This window comes from Thamnophis sirtalis, unplaced genomic scaffold (assembly GCF_051295495.1).
Source record: "Thamnophis sirtalis isolate CommonGarterSnake01/CBP01778 unplaced genomic scaffold, rThaSir2_p1.2 scaffold_15, whole genome shotgun sequence".
Lineage (NCBI taxonomy): Eukaryota > Metazoa > Chordata > Lepidosauria > Squamata > Natricidae > Thamnophis > Thamnophis sirtalis.
In genome coordinates, this window is record NW_028261395.1 from 10,446,163 (window position 1) to 10,473,380 (window position 27,218).

The 27,218-nt window shown below is 42.7% G+C and overlaps 1 protein-coding gene across 4 annotated transcripts in view; it reads left to right on the top strand.

Moving 5' to 3' along the window:
- DNAJB12 (DnaJ heat shock protein family (Hsp40) member B12) overlaps positions 1–26,671 on the top strand; it is a 45,046-nt gene extending 18,375 nt beyond the window's left edge. Inside the window, exons 5-10 of one of the 4 annotated variants that reach the window (XM_087702310.1) lie at positions 2,404–2,523; positions 3,383–3,462; positions 6,898–7,007; positions 17,718–17,890; positions 18,844–18,995; positions 24,182–26,671. In XM_087702310.1, the coding sequence (XP_087558436.1) occupies positions 2,404–2,523; positions 3,383–3,462; positions 6,898–7,007; positions 17,718–17,890; positions 18,844–18,965 (605 nt within the window). In that variant the 3' untranslated portion in view covers positions 18,966–18,995; positions 24,182–26,671. The remainder of the gene's footprint in view (positions 1–2,403; positions 2,524–3,382; positions 3,463–6,897; positions 7,008–17,717; positions 17,891–18,843; positions 18,996–24,181) is intronic. The other 3 variants (XM_087702311.1, XM_087702312.1, XM_087702313.1) reach the window with 3 other exon arrangements.
- Positions 26,672–27,218: the final 547 nt, after the last annotated feature.

Sequence of the window (27,218 nt, forward strand, 5' to 3'; positions counted from 1 at the left end):
TCAGACCTTTTTTTTTTCCCAGCTCATTTTTGAGGCTTTTTTGAAATGTTTTTGAGAGTTCCCCCCCCCCAAAAAAAAGCTTTGAAAATGGGCCAAAAAAAGCCTAAAAATGGGCCAAAAAGCCTTGGAAATGGACAAAAAAAGGCTCAAACTGGGCCATAAAAAAAACTCAAAAAGGGACCAAAAAAAAATCCTCAAACACAGGCTGAAAAAAGACTCAAAATGGGCCAAAAAGCCCCCAAAACAGGCCAAAAGAAAAAGAGCCAAAAAGAGCCTCAAAAATGGCTAGAAAAGGGCCAAAAATGGGGCACACGGAGGCCAAAAACCTTTTTTTGTTGTTTGTTTTCCTCTTCTAAATTTAGGTGCGTCTTATAATCCGAAAAATATGGTATGTGTCTCCTTTCATCCACCATCAACCAGCTCATAGGGCTATCCAGCTGGACACCATGGGACTTGCAACCTCCAAAAGATTGCCCATGTGGGGGCGTGTCAACCTAGTTCTATAGCGCTATGAAAGTTTCACATGCTGGACAAATAACAATATTGTTAGAAAAATGGTTAACGGAGATAGAATCGGGGCTTGAGGCCATAGGTCAGGTTGCATGGACATTTGGACCAGAGAAGTATTTGAAAGTAACTTTCTGTTCCTCGGGGGCCAAGACATTGATAATGGAACCTGATCTACGTGTCTTCAGGCTAATAGTAGAGATGCTGTGGCAGAGTTACACGTTGTAGCTGAGAATGAAGCTACATGGAGAGAAAAAGGGCTCCTGTTGGGTGAGTTCTGTGCTTTGCTCTGTGGAAGGAACATTCCATTCCTCACACTATTAAAGCATCAGTTGAGAATAGAAAAGCTTTTTTTTTTGCTGAGTTTCTATCTTGAGCTTTCTTCTAATCCCACCTAAGAGGATGAGTGATCACCTTTTGGGGGATCCGGAAGGAAATTTCCTTTGGGTAAAATAGTGTAGAGCAGGGGTCCCCAAACTTGGCAATTTTAAGACTTGTGGATTTCAACTCTCAGAATTCTCCAGCCAGCAGAGCTGGCTGGAGAATTCTAGGAGTTGAAGTCCGCAAGTCTTAAACTTGCCAAATTTGAAGACCTCTGGCCTATAAAACACTGATTTGAGTAGTAGAGACCAATTGAGGTGGCCTTCGTGTCGCATGTAGCTTAGCTTGCTTGTTTGCTCGAGTCTTGGCAAACTTCACCCTTCTGTGGAAATCTGAGCCAGGATGCAAATGTCCTATTTTGACGTTTGGTGAACAGCTCTCACGTTTTGTACGGAGATTCAGTATTTGAGCTTTTATCAACATTGTCGCAGAGGAAAAAGTCCCACCCTTTCAAGTGGTACACCACAAGGGTTTTCTAATTTCCTCCTGAATCATAATACTAATCCATAAAGAAATTAGTTGTTGAATGGCAATGCAGATTTATGTTCAACATTTCAACTATCCACAAACGTGCATTTTGTGAGTTTCAACACCCCCCCCCTTTCAGTGGTGGGTTCCTAATTGGTTTACTACCGGTTCGCTGAGAGAGGGTGCTTTGTGCACGTGCAAAAATTTTGCGGGTGTGCTGCTCGCTCCGCTCACGCACGTGCCTGCCGCGCATTGCTGCGCATGTACTGTTTACTGAAAACTGTTCTGCGCATGCGCAGAAACATGCCGGCGACAGGAAGAGACTGGGGAACTGGTTCGGGGACGTAGCAGGCCTGGGTCGCTTCCGGTTCCAGTGACCCAGGCCGCTGAACCGATCGGAACCCACCACTGCCCCCTTTGAGCATTTTTATAACCAGAATTGCCAGCAACTCACGAATTGCATGTGTCCGTGAGCGTCTGGCCGTGTGCTGATTTCAGTTTTAGAATCACCTTGAAAACTGAAGCCCAGATAATACTCTTTGACTTTCCGCTTTCCACATTTATGACCATCTAACCTGCTGATAACTTGTTGTGGCCTTCCACCTTCCATCCCAGCAGGTTGCCATGCGGCCTCCTAAACATTTACTGCTTGCACGGCATGCCTTGGCTGTTGAAAGCATTGAATGTCCATTAAGACAGGAGCCACTTCTAGAGCAGCAGAATTGTGAGAGATTTGCGGATAGATAGCTAACTGAGTGGGAGAAGTTTCCGAGAGCAGGGCTCTCCCCACTTACCAATTAAAACTTTGTTTGATCAAGCTCTGTCTGGCTTATTGAGGTTTTTTTTTTAGTGGTGTGAGGGTCAAGGAGTAGATGTGGAGATCACGGTTGATTCCAAGCGATGGGAAAGGGAAGGGAGGATCAGCTGCGAAGCGAACAGGAAAAAGGAATAAAACAACAGCAAATTCAATCTGCAGGTTTTCAAGAAGTGAGGAAGGGGGTTTCCTGAGAAGGCTGGGGGGCATACTTACCTGAGTCTCCCTGGCAGGCTCCACCTTTAATAGAGAGCCCAAAGGAAGACGACGCTGCGATTACAACATCTCGGTCCGCAACAGAAAGCCTCCGAGAGTGGTGGAGCCTACTTGGAAAGAACACCAGGGAGAACCGCGTGAGATTAACCTCCTCTGGGAATCCTTGGCCAAGGAGTTGGGGGCCCAGAGCGGCCATCTGAGGCTGCTTATCTGAACAGCCAGATGGTGCAGCAGGTGGGGGAGAGAGAGAGAGAGGGAGGAAAGGGCTATAAAAGTCCCTGGACTTCACAACTTTTACCGCCCCTTTATTCCCCGAACAAAAAGGCTTACAACTGACACCCAAGAGCGTTCCTGGAGAGCGGAAAATAAGAGTCCAACGATGCTGAGGTTACTACCCTGTTTCCCAGAAAATGAGACCTCCACGGATAATAAGCCCAATCGGGCTTTTGAGCGCATGCGCTAAAATAAGCCCTCCCCCGAAAATATTGCAACATAGCAGCAGCCATGAGGTGACCATGCTCGCTGCCTTCTACACCTAAAAAATAATAAGACCTCCCCGAAAATAAGGCCAGGTGCAAAATAAAATAAGACCCTGTCTTATTTTTGGGGAAACATGGTACTTGAATCTCACTGATTGGAATTTGGTTTCTATGCTTCATGGCCAGGAACGCAGTGTTCAGCATTTTCTAAAGGCCAGTGTCCAAATAAGCTTCCCCCCACCACATCCCCACCCCAAAGAGCCCTTGTCTGCCTTGGTTATCGTTACAATTACTCTTCTACTCTCCATTCATCCCACCGTCTAAGCTTGTCTTTCCTGAACTTGCTGGCTACAACATCGACAATTAGCAGGTCGTAGACGAAGCTGGATTGTGTTCAGTTGAAAGCGCCCTGTTAAACGTAACTTTAAAAAAGAGGGACAGTTAGGAGCTCCTCTCTCGGATATTTAGCCGATTGGACAGTCTTCAACCATTCTTTAAAAATCTCTTTCTCTCATAGGTAACGTACATGTATATAGCAATGGCAGGATGCGGTATACCTACCACCAACGGCAAGACAGGCGGGAACATCAAGGCGATGTAAGTTGAAGCAAAGCAGAGGGAGAAATGAAAATATTTCAGAATGTGCACAGATCTGTTTCAGTCAAATGGCGGCATTTTGCTATGTTGCTTCTGTCCTTATGGGTCTGTTCATTTTTTTTTCCTTTGCTAATCCCAAAGTGCAGGACGATGCTAGTTTTTTGATTTGTAGTTAACTCTGGCTTTTAGAAAGGCAGTTTTCAGTGCTATTTAAGTGTAGGAGTACAGTTTCTGACTAATGTTAAAGTAGCAGCATTATTGTGCTTTTGTAATGCATTGTACTGAGAGTCTTTGAAAATTGTGTTTTGAAAATGATCTCTGTTTTGTTGCAAAGATCTTTCACCAGTACATTGGGTGCCCATGAGTCGCCTACGGAAATCTGCAAACAGGAAAATAAAGACTCATGCCTTGCCACTAATCTTCCTTAGCACCTAATATTGAGGAACAGTCTGCCTCTGATATTGGAGTTAACTTAGAGTCATTCTGATTGCTATCTATTATACCAGACTCATCCTCCAGAAAATAAAAGCTATGAAGGAGAATGTCATTTAGTCAGGGTTGGCGTGTTACTACAGACTCTCTAGAGTAGGGGTGTCAAAGTCAATTTCATTGAGGGCCGAATCAGGGCTGTGGTTGACCATGGGGAGTGGGGGGGGGGGACAGGACACTGGGTGGATGTAGCCAACTGGCTAGGTGTGGCCAGCTTGATGCCATTCCCCAAACTGCTGGTATGTTTCCTCTTCGCACTGGGCAGACTGGGCCGAAGCCACACTGGCCCAATGTTTCCTCTTTGCATTGGGTAGACTGGGCCAAAGCGATGTGGGCTGGCCCCTTACGTTTTCCAGGAAGGCCCCGCAGGCTGGATCCAACCGCATCACGGGCGGTATCCAGCCCACAGGCCTTGTGTTTACACCTCTGCTCTACAGTCATTGGGCAAGACTTGACTCCCACCATCCTAAAATAAGGATTCATACCCAGTCATAAAATAAGCCAAATGTCACAGGTGGAACTTAGGGGTGCATTTCGATCAGAATATTGTTTATTAGAGGATATGAGGAACCCTTAGTATTCTCTGAGCTTCTTTGTTTTCTTGAAGATGTTTCATTACCCTAACTAGGTAACATCATCAGTGCTATTAGAGGATATGTCTGGTCCATTCAAGATCATTATTTTTCTCCTGGAGTGCCCCAATCCAGATAGGGCAGGAATTTGTATTTGTATTTTATTATTTGTATGCCGCCCTTCTCCGGGAGGACTCAGGGCGGCGAACAATTCAAGAGGGAAAAAAGGGGGAACATAAAAGACCAAATACAAATAATAAAAGTAGACAACAGTCGCACAGCCATACATGTCGAGAGGGGAGGGAACTCATCACCCCCAGGCCTGCCGGCAAAGCCAGGTTTTGACGGCTTTTCGGAAGGCCTGGAGAGAGGTGAGGGTCCGAATCCCTGCGGGGAGTTCATTCCAGAGGGCCGGAGCTGCCACAGAGAAGGCCCTCCCCCGGGTAATAGCCAGGTGGCATTGGCTGGTAGATGGCACCCGGAGGAGGCCAACCCTGTGAGATCTAATGGGTCTGTGGGAGGTAATTGGCAGCAGGCGGTCTCTCAAGTACCCAGATCCAATACCATGAAGGGCTTTATAAGTTACGACTAGCACCTTGAAGCGTATCCGGAGACTGATCGGTAACCAGTGCAGCTCGCGGAGGATAGGTGTAACGTGGGTGTACCGAGGTGCACCCACAATCGCTCGCGTGGATGCGTTCTGGACGAGTTGAATGAAGTCTCTGAATACTCTTCAAGGGCTGCCCAATAATTTGTTAATTTCCAGAAGTTAATCTTCTAAAACTGTGATGGCAAACCTATGGCACGTGTGCCGGAAGTGGCACACAGAGACATCTCTCCGGGCCCACCAGCCATGGCCTATTGCTCTTCGGTGCGCATATGCATGCTGGCCAGCTGATCTTTGTGCGCACAGGAGCACCGGAAATCAGAAGAGTAACTCCCTGGTACGCATGCACATGCCAGAAAGCTGAAGTTCTAGTTTCCAGCGCACATGTGCGCCAGCCAGCTGGTCTTTGCACATGCATGTGAGCCAGAAACCTGAAGACCAGGTGGCTAATGCGCATGGCGGAAACTGGAAGTTCAGCTTCCCAGCACACGCATGGACACTGGGGAACTGCTCCTCCGGTTTCTGGCGCTCACATGTGTGCACACCAGGGAGCTGCTCTTCCAGTTTCCGTCATTCACTCATTCTCGCGCGCTCCCATTTTGGCACTTGGTGCCGAAAAGGTTCGCCAACACTGTTCTAGAACAAAGAATGGCACATATAGAAACAAGGCAAGGAGGAAGTAGAGAGCCACTTGGGTCTAGTGTTTAAGGCACCAGGCTAGAAAACAAAAGATTGTGAGTTCTAGGCCCATTTTAGTCATGAAAGCTAGCGGGGTGACCTCTCCCTCCCTCCCTCCCTCCCTTGGTTTTCCATAGATCCGAACTCTGACATTCTTCCTGCTTCCCAACAATTCTTTCATTGACCCACAAACCTTGGACACATTGTTAGCAGTGTTGCAAGAGTAATACTTTCAACCAGACATACCACAAAGATAACAGGACAAGAATAAAATGGGTAAATTTATAAACTGGCTAATGATCGTATGTGACATCAAATTAGTGTTGACTCTTAGCAACATAGATTTTCTCCACGTTCCTAACCTGGCTCTTCGGGTCTTCCCACACTGATCTCATCACCACTATAATCAGAGATGGTATTCAGCAGGTTCTGACCAGTTCTGGAGAACCGGTAGTGGAAATTTTGAGTAGTTTGAAGAACCAGTAAATACCATCTCTGGCTGGCCCCGCCCATCTATTTTCTGCTTCCCAAGTTCCAGCTGATTGGAGGAAATGGGGATTTTACAGTAACCTTCCCCTGGAGTGGGGTGTGAGCTTGTTGTGGGCCTCATGAGCATAGGGGCCCCATACTATCTGTGTATGTTAACCCTTCAAAGCACCTTGTATCATATAAATACAGCAGCTGTATGGCTTACTGAGTATCATTGTGTTTTTCAAGCCTCATGTATTTAATCATGGATTAAATAAACGCACAGTCAAATTCACCTCACAGAGGAGAAGTTGTGAAGAAAATAGGAGCGAGGTGTGTTGGATATGCTTGCAGCCTTGTTTGTAAAAATAATAAAAACAGGATACAAATAAATAAATACATAAAACGGGACTAACCTGAAGTCCCTTACACTTCCTTCCAGTTTTTTTTCCAGAGGATTTAATTTCTCTCTGCAACAGAGTTCAGGGAAGATCAAAAGCTGTGGGTAAGTGTACAGTACTTTAGGTTGTGCCCAAAGAGGCAAGATTTGAACCAAAGTTGTTAAAGATAAGTGATTTGGAGAATGCAAATGATTGATTATTTTCAATTTTTTCTTTCCAGGGTGGCCTTGGGCTATTTGTCCAGCTGATGCCTATCCTCATTCTCATCATTGTGTCTGCCCTCAGCCAGATGATGGTCTCCAGTCCACCTTACAGTTTGAGTCACAGACCGTTAGTGACCATTATTCTTGTCCCTATAGTTAACCTGGGTGGTAAGGTTTTGGGAAAGTATGGCTTTGCTGGCTGGGGAATTCTGGGAGTTGAAGTCCGCCAGGCTTAAAGTTGCCAAGGTTGGAGACTCCTGCTTTAGGTGGTTCCGGCAGAAGATCTGGCTATTTGTTGTGCAATTGTCAGTTTTACTAATGGATTGACCTGCAGGATTGACAAAGGTAAGGCAGGAGATATTGCCTACAAAAAAGTACTCGTTATTCTATGAGGACAAGATGTTTGGATATTGAGGCTGTGGGTACTTTTCCATTCTTTCTACACTGTTATTGTTCAAGGATGAGTTGGAAGCTGGAACCTTGAGGCATAATCTGATTTCTCTGAGGGTCCTTCTCCAGCCTGGCATTGAATCAGCCAGAAGGGAAAGAAATATGGGCACTTGAGCCCTTGGACTGGGGGAGACATCCATCCTTTGACTGATAGGTTTTGGTTCCAAGCGGTCTGCTGTTAAAACAACTCACAACTAATAGACATTTGTTGTTGTTAGTTGCGAAGTCTTGTCCAACCCATTGCGACCCCATGGACAATGTTTCTCCAGACCTTCCTGTCCTCTACCATCCTATGGAGTCCATTTGAGCTCACACTGACTGCTTCGGTGACTCCATCCAGTCACCTCATTCTCTGCCGTCCCCTTCTTCTTTTGCCCTCAATCTTTCCCAGCATGAGGCTCTTCTCCAGTGAGTCCTTCCTTCTCATTAGGTGGCCAAAGTGTTTGAGTTTCATCTTCAGGATCTGGCCTTCTAAAAAGCAGTCAGGGTTGATCTTCTCTAGGACACGTATGTGAGCCAGAAACTGGAAGACCTGACATGCATGCATGTATGCCGGGAAACTGGAAGCTCAGCTTCCTGGCGCATGCATGCGCACTGGGGACTGCTCTTCCGGTTTCCGGCACTTAGTGCCAAAAAGGTTCATCAACACTGTTCTAGAACAAAGAATGGAACATGTAGAAACAAGACAAGCAGTGAGTCCTTCCTTCATATTAAGTGGCCAAAGTATTTGAGTTTCCTCTTCAGGATCTGGCCTTCTAAAGAGCAGTCAGGATTGATCTCCTCTAGGATTGACCAGTTTGATCAGCTTGCAGTCCAAGGGACTCGCAGGAGTCTTCTCCATCACCATAGTTCAAAGGCCTCAATTCTTTGGCGCTCAGACTTCCTTACGATCCAACTTTCACAGCCATCCATTGCAACTGGGATACCCATACCCTTCACTATCCACACTTTTGCTGGCAGGATGATGTCTCTGCTTTTTAGTATGCTGTCTAGATTTGCCATAGCTTTCCTCCCCAGGAGCAAGCGTCTTTGAATTTCTTGGCTGCAGTCCCCATCTGCGGTGATCTTGGAGCCCTGGAAAATAAAATCTGTCACTACCTCCATTTCTTCCCCATCTATTTGCCAGGAATTTGCACGCGCCGGATGCCATGATTAGTTTCCTTCTTCACCCGCATCAAGAGGCTCTTTAGTTCCTCTTCACTTTCTGCCATTAGAATGGTATCATCTAATAGCCATAAGGGAGTATATAAGTCTCATATATTTTATTGCATGTTAGCTGGTTTTTAGGAAATGTTGACCGCACAAGAATTATATTCTTTAAGGAGGTGGTTAGATGTGAACTTCCCGTATCTGGTGCCATTCTAAGGTGATTTTTTTTAAAAAAGATTATAAACTATACATTCAAATTGGCACTTTTAATTAGTCATGTTTGGCATCCTCACGCTAGTTGTTTAAATTGAAACAGCACATTTTTATAATAAAATACTTGCTTTTAAGGATTCTTGGACCAAACTGGGATAGTTCATCTTTTAGCTTGGAGTTCAAATTTCTCAAGTTCTGCATTTCTTAAATGTCGGATTCAGAAGCCGAGCTCAGATCTCAAGGCACAGATTCAGCAAATCGGCTTTGGAATTCAGCATTTAAGAAATGCAGAATTCATGAATGTAATCTCTCAAACTTGAAGCCGACTATCCCAATTAATCCATAAAAAGAAATATTTCACCAGAAAGATGTGCATTTTAAATTTTGAAGTCTGAACACCCAGAATAAAGGATTTTAAAACTTGAATATTTTTAAAATGCAGTTTTTTTAAAGACTGTGTGTGGCATTGTTGGTCTTTGAAGCTCCACGCCCCCCTCTAGCTATTCTTCATAGCAACATCTTGCTGTGATCTTCCATAGATTTTTATCAGCTGGTGGCATGACTGTATAGGCCCTTGTGCAAGACCACAGCCCTGATAAAAAAGCTCTTAGTAGCTTTCCATGTCATACTCTGGAAGAAGCCAAGATATTTCTCTTTGTCTTTAGATGCAGAAGTCTTCTGGTTCCTGAAACTCACAAGAAACCTTCCCTTTGTTCAATCTACACCTCCTTCCTCAATAGCTTGATTGCTTGATAATTTATTGACCGTAGTTTTAAAAAAGTCAATAAAGACTCTACATAGTTCTAGGATAAAATAGACAAGCGAAAATACAGTAATAAAAGACGTATGTGGAAGAACAAACATTCAGATAAATAGATCACTTTTACAGGATATCATGAGTTCTTAGCTCAACTGCCTTAACTATGGATTTAGCAGACCTGCCCCACAATGTATGCATTAGAGCCCAGGAGGAAATAAGACAATCTGAGATCGGGATCCCAGTAGGCTGTTCTTTCAAGAAGGGATGTTAAGTACCTACTTAAGGTACCTACTTAAGAGGGGCATGTCAGTCAAACAACGTGAGCAATATCGTGTTGATGTAGTATATGTAATAAGTATATAATGGCTGGGGCACTGCATGTATACGTTACCTTATGATATGGCAGGTAATGGAAGCAGTGGTGGGATTCAGCCAGTTCGTATCTATTCGGGAGCACCAGTTGTTAACTTTCTAAACAGTTTGGAGAACCAGTTATTGGAAGAAATCTCATTTTGTTTTTTTCCACTTTACAGGGCTAATCCTGTAAGGAAGGCAGGAAGGAAACATTGGTGTTGTTTCTTATTGCCCTGCTTGCAGAAACTGCCTCTCTGGTTAACCCTTACGACATTGTAACCCATCGACGTGAGTGACATTGAGTTGGCCACACTTACCCAGTCACATGGCCACCGAGCCTCGCCTACCCAGCTGGTCATTAGGGCAGAGAACCGATTGTTAAATTATTTGAATCCCACCACTGGATACTTAAATGTCCATATTTGGCCATGGGATCCAACAACTCAAATCTTGCTCTAGAAGAGCCCTTTTTGAAAATTGTGAATCAAAACTCATTGACTGGTATTTTTCAAATTGAAAAAGAGTTTTCTTCTTAACCAACTTCAAGGACCAATCTGTTTTTCTTGGCCAAAAACTCTTGTGTCATTTTGCACACTGATATCTGGGACTCCTATTTAAAAATTTCCAATAAAGGAGAATAATTGTAGTTCACGGTTGATGTGAGGGGATCCTTGACGCTGTCTGAGCTTGGTTGTTTTCTTGCAGACTTTTCATTACCCAAACTGGGTAACTTGTCATTGGGGAACCTATTTGAGATAATGAAATACCTGCAAGAACACAACCAAGCTCAGAGAGCACCAAGGGCCCCTCATTTAAAAAATCACCTTGCCTGGGAGACAGTTGAGAGTAAATATTGAATGTGAAATAACGTTAGTAAGTCAGTTTACCCAGGACGTAGGCTGAGCCCTACTTCCCTGGTCTGCTAGACCTATTTTGGGTAGCCTATCAGGATCCATTAAGTCCTCTGCTAGCTATGTGGAAACTTTATTATTCTCTATGTGTGGAATGGACCGTGGCACGACAAAACCGCGCTCCACTAAAGCGTGCCCGATTAAACCGCGTCGCTGACGTCATCAGCAGGGCGACAACAGCGACCGCGGAGAAAAAAGGGCGCTTTAAATAGCGCTTTGAAAGCAAGCCGATTCAAGTTAAGGTAAGGGTTAGGTTTAGGGTTAGGTTAAGGGTTAGGGTTAGGTTTAGGGTTAGGTTAAGGGTTAGGGTTAGGGTTAGGGTTAGGTTAAGGGTTAGGATTAGGTTTAGCGTTAGGTTAAGGGTTAGGTTTAGGGTTAGGTTTAGGGTTAAGTTTAGGATTAGGTTTAGTGGGGTTAGGTTTAGGTTTAGGGGTTAATTTTAGCTTTAGCGTTTACAGCATGCTTTTTTCGTCGCACTGTGATGACGTCAGCTACACGGTTTCGTCGAGCGCGCTTTAGTTGAACACGGTTTTGCGGTGGAACCGGAATGGATACCCATTTCTGCTTTGATCATATGAGCTGATGTGTTCTTATCCATTCCCAGGATGCTTCTTAAACTATGAGTCTGAACTTGTTCAAGTGAGGTGACTTTCATAAGAACCCCCCCACCCCCCCACCCCAATCCTTCCCCAGTAGAAACTCGAAAGGGATGCAAGCAACCAAATGGATTGAGTGCACTGGCTCACCGCAAATAAATCCGCAGAATTAACCAAATGGCAAACATTTTAGAAGCAATGCCATCCACTGCCTGAGCAACTGAATACGTTATACATGCACTGCACCGGCCATTTGTCACTAGAATATAGCAGATAGCCAGAAGGGGGCAATGCTGCTTTATCAGTTCTTCCTTCCAAGCAAACCAAGGGGTTAGAAGAACCCGATCTTGCCAGCTGTCTTGGTGGAGGAAAATGTATTGCTGCTAAAAAGGCTGGAGCTCAGCCATTAAGTGTTAGATTTAATCCTTGTTTGGATTATCACCCATGTAAACAAATCTATCAAATGGGAAAAATGATTTGTCTCCAATTCACGTGCAGAATAGAATAGAATAGAATTCTTCATTGGCCAAGTGTGATTGGACTCGCAAGGAATTTGTCTTTGGCGTATAAAGAAAAATAAAATAGAATACATTCATCAAGAATCATAAGATACAACACTTAGTCACAGTCATAGGTTACTAATAAGCAATCAAATCACACCAGGGAACAAATAAAACAATATAAATTGTAAAGATACAAGCAACATGGTTATAATCATAAGAAGATAAGGAGATAAGTAATAGGGAAGATGAGAATAATGATGGTAATACTGCCTTTTTTGATAGTTTGACAGTGTTGTGGGGATTAGTTGTTTAGTAGAGTGATGGCATGTGGGGAAAAACTGTCCTTGTGTCTTGTGGTTCTGGTGTGCTGTGCCCTATAGCATGGTTTTCAGAAGTTGAAACAATTTATGTCCAGGATGTGAGAGGTCTGTAGATATTTTCACAGTCCTCTTTTTGACTCGTGCAGTATACAGGTCTTCAATGGAAGGCAGGTTGGTAGCAATTGTTTTTTTCTGCAGTTTAATTATCCTGTCTTATTTATTTATTTATTTATTTATTTATTTATTTATTTATTTATTTATTTATTGGGTTTATTTGTATGCCGCCCTTCTCCAGGAGGGACTCAGGGCGGCGAACAACTCAAAGGGGAAAGGGAACATAAACAACAGTACACATAATTAAAATACACGAAAATCACACAGCCATACCAGTCGAGAGGGGAGGGGAACTCATCAACCCCAGGCCTGCCGGCACAGCCAGGTTTTGACGGCTTTCCGGAAGGCCTGGAGAGAGGTGAGGGTCCGGATCTCCGCGGGGAGTTCATTCCAAAGGGCCGGAGCTGCTACAGAGAAGGCCCTCCCCCGGGTAGTAGCCAGATGGCATTGGCTGGTGGACGGAACCTGGAGGAGGCCAACCCTGTGTGATCTGACGGGTCTTTGGGAGGTAATTGGCAGCAGGCGGTCTCTCAAGTACCCAGGTCTTGTTGGGTTGCAGAATCAAACCAGACAGTTATGGAGATGCAGATGAAAGACAATAATTCCTCTGTAGAACAGAATCAGCAGCTCTTTGGGCAGTGATCAACTGTTTGTCTGTCTTGGGTTAAGAGGCCAGGGTATTAAAAGCATTTCATTCTGGATGGCATCAATGGGGGAAGTGGGTGGGAACATAGGCAGCCAACCAGAGATTTAAGTGTCTGCTGCAGAGGCAAAGAGCAACATCCCTTTTCTAAAAATTTCATCATGTGTAGAAGAAATATCTAGTCTTCTCGTATGTGATGCAGAAGTATGATGTAAGGAGCAAATACATTTTTGTTTTACAATGCTACCTTGGTACCCAACTGCTTTAAAACTCATCGAATTTGGTACTCAATGCATTTTGATGCGAAAATTTTGTCCCAGTGCTCATTAGTTTGGTACCCAATGCACAAGTTAGAACTTACTGATGGTCCGTTGCCTTGTGATTCACTACATTATTCCTTATGGTAAAAATCCATTTGTTACTCATAGCTTTTGGTACTTGTTGTGCCTCCCAGAACCAATGAAGAATGAATGCCAAGGTATCACTGTATGTAAACGCTTATGAATGCTTATCTTATTCAGGAGGAAATAGCAATTGTTTTGTTGGGACAGTGCCATCTCTACAGGGTTGAGGGTAGGGTATAAATAGGGTGACTTGGATAAGGTTCCTTAACTAGGCTAGGAAAGCCAAAAGCACTATTTCTCTGTAAATATCTAGCAAGTAGATTCACAAGAATTCCTCCCTCAAAAAAGGTACTAAAAATATCTTGCAATTATACGTGATAAGAGTAAAACGAACAGATGGAACTAAGCAAATGTACAGCGAGAGACATTTCTTCCATAAAAACGAATATCTTTGCAACTTCCAGCTCAACCATAATCTTGACATTTTTCTGTAACAATGAGGGTCAGGCAGTTACTCTTCTGAAATGGAGGGATTCTGTACTCGAGATCCAAGAACTGGCTCTAGCTTTGCATAAAAAAACATGGCTTCTGATCTGAAACAAAGAGAAGGAATAATTTGTGCAGCCCAAAAACTGTGGGGGGAGGGGGGCACAATTAAGACAAAGTAATTAGTGATTTGCAAAGCCTGATTAGATGATCATTTATGTCCCAAGGGGCTTATACATAGTCTTGTAAAGCATTAAAATAAAAGTGTTTACTAAACATAGGTGCAGCTTTCAAGAGCAACTAATTTTTCATAGGTCGAGTGCTGAGAAACTTGGGGGAAGGCCTGCAGACATTCTGAAACATGAGAATTACAGAATACTTTCAGTAAGAGGAAAAAGTCTTCTCAGCAGATTACTTTAATCTAGCCCTGTAGCACAGAGAGGATCAGGTTCCTTTTTTTCTCTTTCCAAAGTAATAAGGAGAGTGCCATTTGTTTTCAAGTTAGCACAAGCTGTTTCTTTCCGGGTACCGTGGCATAAGAGACAAAGGCTTCAGCCCTGTTGCTTCAGCCATAGAAACCAACTAGTTGTATCAGAAATATGTCTAGTTGTGAGCATCTGCAGCAGGTCAATTCAGGCCTTTTCTGTCAGGGTTTGTTGCAAAAATCACATCCAGAAAGCACACACAGATAGCTGCGTGGCACGACAAAACCGCGGTCCACTAAAGCGCGCCCGATTAAAGCGTGTCGCTGACGTTATCAGCAGTGCGACAACAACGACCGCAGAGAAAAAAGGGCGCTTTAAAAAGCGCTTTTAAAGCAAGCCGATTCATGTAAAGGTAAGGGTTAGGGTTAGGTTAAGGGTTAGGGTTAGGTTTAGGGTTACGTTAAGTGTTAGGGTTAGGTTTAGGGTTAGGTTAAGGGTTAGCGTTAGGTTAAGGGTTAGGTTTAGGGTTAGGTTTGGGGGGGTTAGGTTTAGGTTTACGCGTTAATTTTAGCTTCACCGCTCACAGCGTGCTGTTTTCGTCGCGCTGTGATGACGTCAGGTATGCGGTTTCGTCGAGCGCGCTTTAGTCGACCGCGGTTTTGTGGTGGAACTGATAACTGATTCAGCAGGATTCATTAACTTCTTTATATACGTAATAACACATGAATAACTGTACAATACCAACAGCAGATTCTTTCAACATGATAGAGAGGAGAGATTGTAAACCAGTTCAAATACAGGCAGGCTATACAGAGAATAAATTTCTTTTAGTTTCAGTTCAGAGCTAAGCCACACCAGACTTCAAAGTGTTTCAGCTCCCATTGGCTGACCTTGTTAATAAGCCTTATTCATTGGCTGACCCTGTTACTGTGTCTCTGCCAGTTCATGAATATTCTTTTTTAAAAAAACCAAATTTTATTTCGTTTTGAACAAGGACAAACAAACATAAAAATAAAAGTAAAAAAACCCATCTTCCATTACAAATTGTAGAAAGTGTGTCAGTTGGTTACAGTATTTCCATGCATCTCTTCCATAGTCACCACCTGCTTTTCATATCAAATCCCATATTTTAAATTCACCTATATTCATGTATATTACAATTATTATATCTCAACCTTAATTTGACTATAATTGTTTTTACATCCTTTTATAAATAATATTCAAAATCTAGAATAGGATTATATGATAACATTCCATTAAGTCATCCTAAAATCATCCAATCACAATACATCTTTATTACATATTCTAGATAAAGCTTTTAAACCTCCTCTCATAATCCCCATATATTGTTTATATAAAATTTCATATTATCAAACTAATATATCTATATGTATTGTTAACATTATTAATCATTATTTAACTATAGCTATTGTCGCTTCATTTTATACATACTACTAGTAAACTAAATTTAGCTTAGTTTTTATTATACATTTTTATTGCATCAACCTGTATCCCTCCAGCAATAGTGCGGTCTTATATCTCTTGCCATTTGTAGCATTAATATTCTGATTATTTTCTTAATAAATCTTGTATAAACCTCCCTTGGCAACATGCTGTTCCTTTCGTATCTCACAAAAGCTTGAAACCTAATATCTGCTCTTTCCATCAGCTTATCTTTTGTTATCACTAGTGCTTCTATCAAGATTTCCCTCCTTATCGCCGTCAATTTTTCTCTCTTTTCTTCTTCTGTGCTTTGAAGTCTGGGGTAGAGTTCCAATCCATCCATCTCCCCTTTCCATATTCCGATCTTGCCATTACCAACCATGCTCACTTTGTTGTCAGTATCCACAGTTTTCTTATCTCTTTGCTCATTTTTTTCTTCCATCTTTTGAACTCTGTCCTCCACTTTCTTCATTTGGTAAACATCCTCAGTTTCTCCATCAGATTTTTCTGTTTTGTATTCCAAATTCTCCAAACTCTTTTCAATTCTCTCTGTCACAACTAATAGATTTTGAATTTCAAACATAATCATTTGCAATGCTACAGTTTCTTTTTCCTGCTGGGCCATTCTTTCAATTTTGCAGATACTGCCACTATAGGGTTCAAGGCTATTTTAATAAACTTCAAACAGGTTGATTTATTATATTTCAAGTCAAAATGTTGTCTTCTCTCTGATAGCTAGTGATAGAACTTCCAAAAGGCACTTGTATAAACAACTTGTGCACTTCCTACTATCACTGTCAATAAACAAGCTGAAAGAACCTTGAATCTCAAGTGATCAAAGAGAAAGAAGAAAAAACAATGTATCCAGCCTCCAGCCTCTAAGTGGCAGTGTAACTGCTTTTCCCCCTGTTGTTACAACCCTCTTTATAATCCTCCTTATTTTCTTCTTTATATTCCAAGCTTAAGAAATAAAGAAAAAACCTTAAATGGAGATCAAAAACAATCCAATCAATCAAATCAAGCATTATTAAAAAAATGAGAATTTTAATCCATAGGTATAAGCAAAAGTGAAAAAAGAAGAAAAAAATAATCCATTCAGTTTAAAAAATAGGGAGCCCCTGCAAAAGTTCCATCCATGAAAAAAAAGAAAAGAAATTAGAAACTAGATAACACACTAAGTTCAATGCAGATCAATCTTGCCGCCTACGGTCTTTTGTCTTCGATCTTAACTTAATTTTTTTTGGGGGGGTAGTCTCTTCCTCTAATAATAAAATTTACTCACCAATTAAACACACTTTATCTTTCCGCTTTCTTCCCATTCCGGAGCTGTCTCAACTTCAGCAGCTTCATTAGCTGCGTTTCTGTCGCTGGAAAAAAAGGCTATTCCTGGATCTTTCAGGGACTTTGTGGTATTCCTGAGATCAGCAGAATGTGCCCTTCTCAATCAGCGTCTCTGCGTACGGTTTAGGTCCAAATGGACCGTCCAGTGTCAGGAATTCGACTGCGATCTCGGAAACCAAGATCGCACGTTGTGCCGTCGCAACATCACCTCTCTTCCCGGTTCATGAATATTCTGACATTTCCTTACTGGTGACATGCTTCAGCTTGCAGACTAAGTTGAAGGTGGTTGCAGAAGGTCTCTGGGATGTCAGTAGTGGTCAAGGACTTTGGAAAGAGGTGACAAGATGGACTTTTTCAGGAACAAACCATTGAGATAATGGATTGTTGAGGCAGTCCCCTTCCTCTATTCCAAATCACATTCCTTATTCTTCTACAAAAGCTTATGTTCATTTAATATCCATTGTTAAGCTCATTCCTCCCTCATTCAATTTTCTCTTCCCATGAAGTAGCTAGAAACACCCTGCTCTTAAGCTTTACATTGTTTCTGCCTGTGGATAATCTATACTAGCCCAGTTTATGGATAATTTAAATTGTTTCTCCTTAGAGGACCTATACTCTGTTCTTGCAGGAGCAGCATGGCAGAGGATAAAGGAAGATTTGGGTATCACGGTTTGCTTTTGGGTGGGATTGGCTGGTCTTTGGTCTCCTTATCCAAACAGATGTTCCTTTGCGTGTGGGCAAGTGTGCAATTTTGACCGTTGCTTTTGTCCTCCTTTCCTCCACAGGTCGGTGGGACACGTATTTAAACGAACGACTGAGCATTTGAAAGTGTCTTACTATGTAGGTGACAGCTTTGCAGAAGAATACACAGGCACGAATCTTAAAAATGTAGAGAGGAGCGTGGAAGATGATTATATTGCAAACCTCAGAAATAACTGTTGGAAAGAAAAACAGCAGAGTGAGTAGCCCAGCTTTTAAGACATGGGATAAAGAGACATGCAGGATTCAAGGCATTGTAAACTGTATTTCAAGAAACTCTGTGTTACCGTGTTTCTCCGAAAAGAAGGCAGGGTCTTACTTTCTTTTGATCCCCCCCTCCAAAAAAATAAGCACTTGGCCTTATTTTCAGGGAGGTCTTATTATTTTTGAGGTACAGGAGGCAGTGAGCGTGGTCACCTCATGGCTGCTGCTGTGTTGCAATATTTTCACGGGGACTTATTTTAGCGCATGCGCTCAAAAGTCTGATTGGGCTTATTATCCGGGGAGGTCTTATTTTCAGGAAAACAGGGTATCACTTGCTTCTTTATTATATTTATATCCCATCCCTGTAAATTGAACTTCACAAAGATGTTGGAAAGAGGTTATTGATGGTTAAAACCAAGCCACTTTTATAAGTGAGGTACATGTGACAATTTAGCCGTTGCAGCGCAAGTGTTATTTATGCGTGCGCACATGTACAAACAGACCCTGCAAAGAGACATATGAGCTTTCCAGAGGATATAATGTATTTATGCCTGAGGGGAAGAATGCTTGACTTGTGCTGGCATGTCTTGCAAAATGCTCCTTTCAAAGGCTTTATGCAGCCCTATTGATCATTATGTTCTGCACTAACTCTATTGTCCTGTTTCCCCAAACGTAAGAGTTTAAAATATCCAAATGGAACAATAGTCCCCACGCTTTGCCCTTGCCTCCTTTAAAAATTCTGCCTAAGCTAAGGTGTAACCACAATATCTGGGGCAGGGTTTAGCAGTGGATAAATATTTTTGACAACTCAGAATGGCAGGTGACAAAACCGTATACTCTCGCCAGTGAAATCCACAAAGTAGATCAGAAATGCAATACAAACTAAAGAGAAGAGTTGCAAGCTCCTTGGGACTGTTGCTTTAATGATTTGGCTTTCTTCTTTTACAGAGGAAGGCTTACTTTACCGGGCCCGTTATTTTGGTGATTCAGATCTGTATCAGAGAGCACAGAAGATGGGCACACCAAGCTGTACCAGGCTGTCTGAAGTTCAAGCATCAATGCATGGATAGCTGTGGCAGAAACAGTCCATAGGGACCTAAGTAAGAGCGCTGGTGATTTCTATTTCTGGGAGCTGGGAAGTTTGGTTTAGGAATTATAATTTCCCAGCATAATTCAGAATCCAAAGCTGCTTTGTCTTGTTTTGTGCTAAATTGTGGTTAGTTTTAGCAGAGTTAGCCAAATAAGCGAGTGTTAGTCTTACAGACAAAAAGAAAAAAAAAAGATAGCTCTTTGGTCATTCTTAGATCATCCTCTCCATTCTTATCAGCGTTTCCTTTGCATCTCTCTGAATTAATTTCATGTTCGGTTTGGGTACATTTATGTCGGTTTAATGTCAGGATTCCAAATAACACACCCATAGCAATCAAAACTCGGAGGCAACTGTATCCCTCAAAGAATAGATTTATTGGACATGTCCTATTGGCACGAGCTGGTGAAAACCGACTCTAAATGTTCCGGTGGTTTTACCTAATTAAAAGTAAAAATTCTTTCACTTTCTCCCAACAATCAGTCACATGGTCCAATCAGGATACAGTCCAGTTGCTAGATGACTCCAATCCTCTCCTTCTGGACACCTGGTCGGAATGTCCTTGTTCCCAAGAGAAAGTATTTTATTTTGGCTACAGCACCCCAGTTATCTCTACTCCCCCTTCCCTTTCCCATCGCTCCAGTTGTGGCAGCAGTGAAGCCCCAAAATGGCCGCAGCCAGGTCAGCTTCAGAGTTGACAAACACATGACCCGTCAAAACCGCGGTCCACAAAAGCGCATTCGACAAAAGTGCGCATTTGACGTCATCACAGCGCGACGAAAAAAATTAAAAATTGAAATAAAAATAAAATTAAAGCAAGCCGATTCACATCAAGGTAAGGGTTAGGGTTAGGGTTAGGTTAAGGGTTAGGGTTAGGTTTAGAGCGTTAGGGTTACGTTTAGCGTTAGGTTAAAGGTTAGCGTTAGGTTAAGGGTTAGGTTTAGGGTTAGATTTAGGCTTAGGTTAAGGGTTAGGTTTAGGGTTAGGTTTGGGGGGGTTAGGGTAAGGTTTTCGCTTTATTTTTACATTTATCGATCACAGCGCGATGTTTTCGTCGCGCTGTGATGATGTCATGTACGCGCTTTCGTCGAGCGCGATTTTGTACTCCGCGGTTTTGTGGTGGAACCGACAAACAAACTGGGAATAAACAAAATGCTCCTATTTACGCATCATGCTAAACCACTTATTTAGTTTGAAAGCCAACATGAATCATGGTTTCAGTGCTTTATTGCCCCAAATCCTTTTTTTTAATTCACTGACTCCCATTTGCCTGTTAACGTTAAGACAAAAAAAAAAATCAAATTGCATAACACCCAACCCAAAGCGTGACTTCCTATATGCTCTCTGGTCCCTCTGATGTGCTGATGTGCTTTTGATCACCATCCCTTTTGCCGGAGCATTTAGCTTAAGTTCAGTAGTTGCACTTTTCCTACTCTCAGCAGTGTCTCTGGTTGGAGGGCCGTTGTCAAAATGAGCAAGGTGACAGATGGAGGGTTGCAGTGTGAGGCCCAACCCCATTTCTACATGCATTGTACACACGTATCAAATGGGCAGGACTTGCTTTATCTGACATCTTGCTGAATTTGAGTGGCCTCCCCCTCTCTGCAAACACTGCTGGGGGTCCCTTCTGTTCCTCAAGAGCGTCATTAATTTTGGTGCAGATATAATTATTGGGAAGCTGATGGGTCTGTTGCAGAATGATTGGTGAACCTCTTCTTGGAAGCACTCACTGATAAAGCTTTTCAGCAGCAGTGGCTTCAGCTAAAGGTAGTGTGTCAAGCATCAAATGGACAGTCAGCTATGGATTGTTGCTGCATTGTTAAAATACTGAACATAGTTTTGCAAACTCAGTGTCAAATGTGGCTTTAAAGGGTCCTGTGATTCTTCAAAATTATTTAAGCAATTAAATCACTTCGCCCATGTGTGCTTAGCCAAGTTGCTTTACTTTTCAAGTAAAAATGTAGTCGTAATATCACAGGCATTGGACATTTGGAAGATAACACTATAGTTCATTTTAATACATGGATTTAGCATGGCATTACAAATTGTAGAAAAGAGGTTCAGCGGGGCCTGGTGGACCTACCACAAAAATGTGGCCTTGCGTGTCGTTTCTTTTGGATTGCAAAAAAAAAAACATCACAATAATTTGTCTATTTCATAGTGAGAATTTCTTACTGATAATGATGCTTGGCAAAAGAATTGTAAGCATTGAAATAATATTTAACAGCTTCAAAGAGATGAGAACATCTGCTTCATTCAGCCCTAGTTAAATATCTTTAAAAGAAAATAAAAACTAGTGTAAGATACACAGCAACTGGTTTAGGGTAGTGATGCTTCTGTAGGTTTCCAATTAGAATTGTTTATCACCTAAAGTTGTTGTCTTTGTCGCCATCCATCTTTGTTTATTGTGTTCCATTATAATATGGGTCAGTTCTCCTCAAAGCAACTTAGAACATCCAAATTACATAGCAAACTGAAGCTTTGGGGTGATTGCATAGCAAATCTATATACATTGTATCCAGAGGTGGTATTCAGCAGGTTCTAGCCAGTTCTGGAGAACCGATAGCGGAAATTTTGAGTAGTTCGGAGAACCGGTAAATACCACCTCTGACTGGCCCTGCCCCTATCTAGTCTCTGCCTCCCGAGTCCCAGCTGATTAGGAGGAAATGGGGATTTTGCAATAACCTTCCCCTGGAGTGGGGAGGGAATGGAGATTTCACAGTATCCTTCCCCTGCCACTCCCACCAAGCCAAGCCACCCCCACCAAGCCACGCCCATAGAACCGATAGTACATTTTTTTTGAATCCCACTAATTTGTAACACCTTATTAATGTGAATATTTCTAAAGTTGAAACAATCTACAAACACTCCATATAGGGGCCCCCTGATCAAAATATAAAAAAATTAATTTTAAGCACTTTAAAAATAATACTTGGAATAATAATTGGAATCCAAGGGTTAACTGGTTACTCCAGAAACAAACACTAAACCAAACTCACATACTGTTCTCAAACTGGGAAGGAAAAAAGAAACCATAGTTAAGATATGCCCCCTATTTTATTCCAAACATGCACACCGTTGAACTATATTTTCATTCCCCAGAAGCGATTATTATTTGGAGCGAGTGGGTTCCAGAAACTGGAGTTCTGAAACTAAGTTTTGAAAGCCTCAAATGGAAGTCTCTCTGGGACACAGGTGTCAAACTGGCGGTGTCACGTTGTCATCACGTGACATTTCCCCCTTCTGGGAGGTAGGGTGGGCGTGGCCCGCAGGCCGCCAGTTTGGCACCCCTGCTCTAGGATGTTAAACCCACTAGTTAATGGGATTAAGATGGTGGCTTAGCTGCACTTATGAGTTGGGTGCTTTGCCTTAGCCTGTAATGGAGCGATAGCCTGCATGTTTTTAGGCAGCAGGAGTGGCAGTTGTACTAGAACAGTGTTTCTCAACCTTGGTAACTTGAAGATGTCTGGACTTCAACTCCCAGAATTCCCCAGCCAGTGAATGCTGGCTGGGGAATTCTGGGAGTTGAAGTCCGGACATCTTCAAGTTGCCAAGGTTGAGAAACACTGTACTAGAACCTTCCAGGGCTGTGTCCTCCCTCCCAACTGGATCTGAGCCAGATTAGTGAACATCGATCAGGTGTAACCAGGCCAAAAACTTAACGCATTTCCAGTCACACAACTTTTCATTCTTTTTTCCCCCCTGTGGCATGTGTTTTATTTTGAGTGAGAAAAATGACACAGAAAGAGTTAGAATGCAACCAGGGTGTATTTCACAGAATGGTCTTCCATGCTACACACACACACACACACACACACACACACACACACTCCCCCTTTCCTTCTAGAACAGGTTTGACTTGAATTTCAGGCAAACTATCCCCAGACATAGCTATCCTTCTTGATGAGAAAAACATTTTAGTCATGTTTTTAGAAATGTAGAGAGGCTTAATAGAGAGGCTATTTAAGGCACCCTAGATATCTGAGGCTGCTACCCTGAGTTTTTGTTTTAAGAATTCTGTTCCTAAGAAAATGTTCTGAATGTCGATGTGTGTTTGGGGATAAAGGGAGAAATATTTGAAGAATACCTGAGAAGCAAAGTATTTAATCTCACATTTGTCTGTAGCGATAGTCTTCATTGACTAGTGCTTCTTCTCGGTTCCACCACAAATGCGCAAACGACAAAAGCGTGCCTGACTAAACCGCGGTGACAAAACCGCGCCGACAAAACCGCACCGACGAATGAGCACTGAAGCACACCGACAACAGCGCGCCGACAGAAGCGCGCTGTAACCCTAACCCTAAACCTAACCCTAAACCTAGCCCTAAACCTTACCTTAACTTAAATCGCGCTTCTGTCGGCGCGCTGTTGTCGGCGCACTTTTGACATTGCGGTTTTAGCACCGCGGTTTTGTCAGCACGCTTTTGACGTTCGCAAATTTGTCGGGTCACGCTCCTTCTCAGGGCACCCATAAAAGGAGAGCAAAATAGCCAAGATGGCGAAAAGACATACAACTGTGTAATTGAAGCGACTCCACTTTTTGTAGGCATTCAAAGGGCCTGGCCTCAGTCAATGTAGTTACGGCCATCTTGACCTCTTTTTTTTTTTACATTGCTCAAAGATACCCTATTATGCATTTTATTTCAATATTTAAAGACCAAAACCAGTAAGAATCGGCTTCTAAATTAACATTTCCAGTTATGCCAGTCTGTTCTTTAATGGAAGTGCCGGTCCTGTTACCATTATAATCAGGGGTGGGCTTCAAAAATTTCAGCAACGGGTTTTCTGCTTGGTCGCTGGGTGGGCGTGGCCTACTTAGCCTTCTGCCCGGGGGGGGGGCATTTTCACCTTCCACAGGCTCTGGAGGCTTTCTTCGAGCCTCTGGAGGGCAAAAACTTGTTTCCCCTGGGCTCTTGAGGCCTTCCGGGAGGCCCGTTTTTCCCCCTCCCCGAGCCTCTGCGGGCCGTGCACTTAATTTGCATCAAAAACGGGCCGCATGGAGGCTCCTGGGAGAGGCATGGTGGGGTGGCAGGGGTAGGGCATGGTGGCTGGGGCCAACCAGGGGTGGGGTTTGGAGGTTCTATGAGTCAGCCATAACATTAGCTAAGGGTTCTCCCAAACCCGGGCAAACACCTAGCGGCCCACCCCTGCTTGTAATTGACCGGAGACTGACGATGCGTCTGCTGTTTTTCTCCTCAGACTCTTCAAATGCCTGAAGACTTTGGGGGAAGTGCACTGAGCCAAGGAGACAGACTTTCTATTTAAAGAATCAGTCCTTAAATTAAAATGGCATTGGAGTATTAACAACGCACAACTGCCCTCTCCTCTCTTTCTCTGTCCAGCATTAGACTTGAACATCTCGTAAGACAAGGAGGAAAAAGACGGCTGGTCTTTTTTTTTCTCCCTCCCTTCCTCCCTCTCCCTTCCTCCAAAGGATCTCCCCCCCCCCCCCCCCGAGAACAGTTGTTGAGTTGCTTTCGTTTCCTTTCCAGATCATCAGAAAATCAGGAGCAGTGGAGAAAGTTCTGGAATTGCACTAGTCACTTCAGAGAGCAAGGGAGGAACTGGAAGAGCTAGAAATTAAAAACAAAATTAATTTTGAGAGACACTACTTAGAATTGAACTCACCATTGTAAATATGTTGTACTTCTAAACTATGCAGGGATAGAATTAAATTATTTCTTTTCTTTTCTTTTTCTTTTTTTTATTTTGCTGAAACTTCATAATTTACTATCTCTGAATTCTAGCTTCTTTTTCCCCTGCCTGGGCCTTCCTTCCCTTTTCTGGCCCAATGTCCTGTTTTCTATCAACGGCAATCTTATCTGACAATACAAATGTTTTATATTTTATAATGGCTTGGACTTCCTGGGGGAAAACGAAAGTAAAACTCACAAACTCTGAAACTGTTTCCTTTTTTTAAAATGTGAAATACTGAGCCCAATAGATTATATTTTCTACGGACACGTTTCGGCCCCGTTTTGGATTTGCAACGTATGGCGGCTTTTGCTCAACGACTCGTTCTTCCTAATAAATGGAAAACAAATTGTCCTTATAACAATCTTCAGTTCACCAGGATGGCTTTTGCTGTGTGGACTTTTTTAAAAAAATAATTCTGTTAGGTTTTGCAGACTTTTTATTTCTTTTTATTTCTTTTGCCTTGCAATCAGGGTTCATTTTGCTACCCAGAGATGTGCTATTGTTTTGTTTTTTTCCCAAGAGATATCCCCTTCTCCCTTTTCCATTGCTCCCCAATCTGATTTCCTCTTGCTCTATAAAATAGTTTTTATTTAACAAATTTGTTGCCGGTAATTTCATTCCAGGAACCTGCTGTGCGCTGGCGTGGGTTACCAAGCAGTGATGTAGCTACGTACTTTTCCATTATGGTGAGACTTGGATGGCCCTTCTCTATAGAGCAGGGGCATCCATGCTTGGCAACTTTTAAGATTTGTGGACTTCAACACCCAGAATTCCCCAGGCTGGTTAAGGAATTCTGGGAGTTGAAGTCCACAAGTCTTAAAAGTTGCCAAATGTGGAGACCCTGCCTTCTCTAGAATAAGGAAAGGCTGTGCAGCAACAATGCTTGTAGACTGGGTGAGGATCTTCCTCAGGAGAATGGGACTCTGATGTCCTCTTCCTCAGGAGAGCAGCCATCTTTGTCCCAATGAGTTTTTGCTACTTTCCATTATTTAAGCAACTGAAAAAAGACAAAGAATAATTCTTTATTACTTGACTGGGCAGTGAAGTCCAACTTTTGTTTGGAAAAAAAAAATGCTACTTAATGCCAGACTTTTTTTTTTATCTTTGAAGTCCATACAATGCTGTCAGAAGAGCCTTAAAAGAAGTTACTTCAAAGAGCTGAGCTATTCGCCAGAGTTAACAGTTAATGCTCCTATTTCCAATAAGCCTCATCATCTTGAATTAGCAGTAATCTGAAGATGCTTCCACCCCTGCAAGAGGTTTTGCGTTTTCATTAGTCAAAAAAAAAAAAGGATTCATTTTGCAGGCATGGATCAACTCCTACCATCAAAGCAAGTCAGCCCTCAGGATCAGGGTAATACGTTAAGAAAATGGCTTAGTTATGCCAAGGAAATAGCATCGCCCTTCATTACTTCACACTGGAACCTTCTTTACGTTGCTGTTAGTTTTGTCCAGAAACCTTTATATTATTTTGTTGGCGAACATCCCTCTGTTCAGAATTGTTGGAGTACCAAATAAGAGCTGATGGATTAGGGGGCGGTCTAATAATTGTGTTACTTCTTTGGCATCGACAAATGGATCTTGATTCGAACTGAGTTGCTGGGTTCCGTTTTTCCTGTCATAAGCGGCCATCTTGATGGACAAATCTACTCCATTTGTCTGCGGTCCCAAGGAGACGCCTCCACCCTCCGCTGTCCCTGGAGAACGGATCGTGGCTTAAAACTTCAGCCCTCCTGATTAACATTCAGTGATCCCTCCGGTCATTTTGAAGGATCACTTGTCCAGCTGCGCGGCGCAAAATTACCAGCTTGTGAGATGGCAGGAGCCCCAGGCCATAACCAATCAGATCTTTTTTTTGATTTTCTTAAGTAGATAGCTGGGGATGAATGAGCAACGTGCAATAACAAGCATAGGTCTTGAAAGATATTGAAGAAGGCTGTATTTCTTAATTATATAATTGTACATCTATAAATAAAGATTTATAACATGAAAGCTTGCCCCTGGTGTTTGTGTCACCGTACAAGCAAAGTGGAGCCATTTCACCAAATGCCCTGATGGGGTCATCCCAGCAGCTGCCCTTAAACTGAATTGGTGCTTGTTGTTAGTAATGAATATATTTCTGGGCTCCACAAAAGGCAAAGCTTATTTACAAGAGTCCACAGAGACTGAGTGTTCTGCTGCTCTAAATAACACGAACCCAAGAAGATCTTATTTGTAAAAAGCTGCTATGCCGTATACTGAAAATGGCTGTCAGATTACCTCATGAAGAATATTATTTTCCTCCCTGATACTATTTCAACCACAAGGTGTCCTGATATTTTAGAATTCTTAATGATACCATGAATTCAGAGATTTCAGAGGCAACAAATTGTCGTGGCACAACAAAACCGCGGTCCACTAAAGCGCGCCTGATTAAAGCGCATACCTGACATCAGCAGCAGCGCGACAAATACGACCGCGGAGAAAAAAGGGCGCTTTAAAAAGCGCTTTTAAAGCAAGCCGATTCACGTAAGGGTTAGGGTTAGGTTAAGGGTTAGGG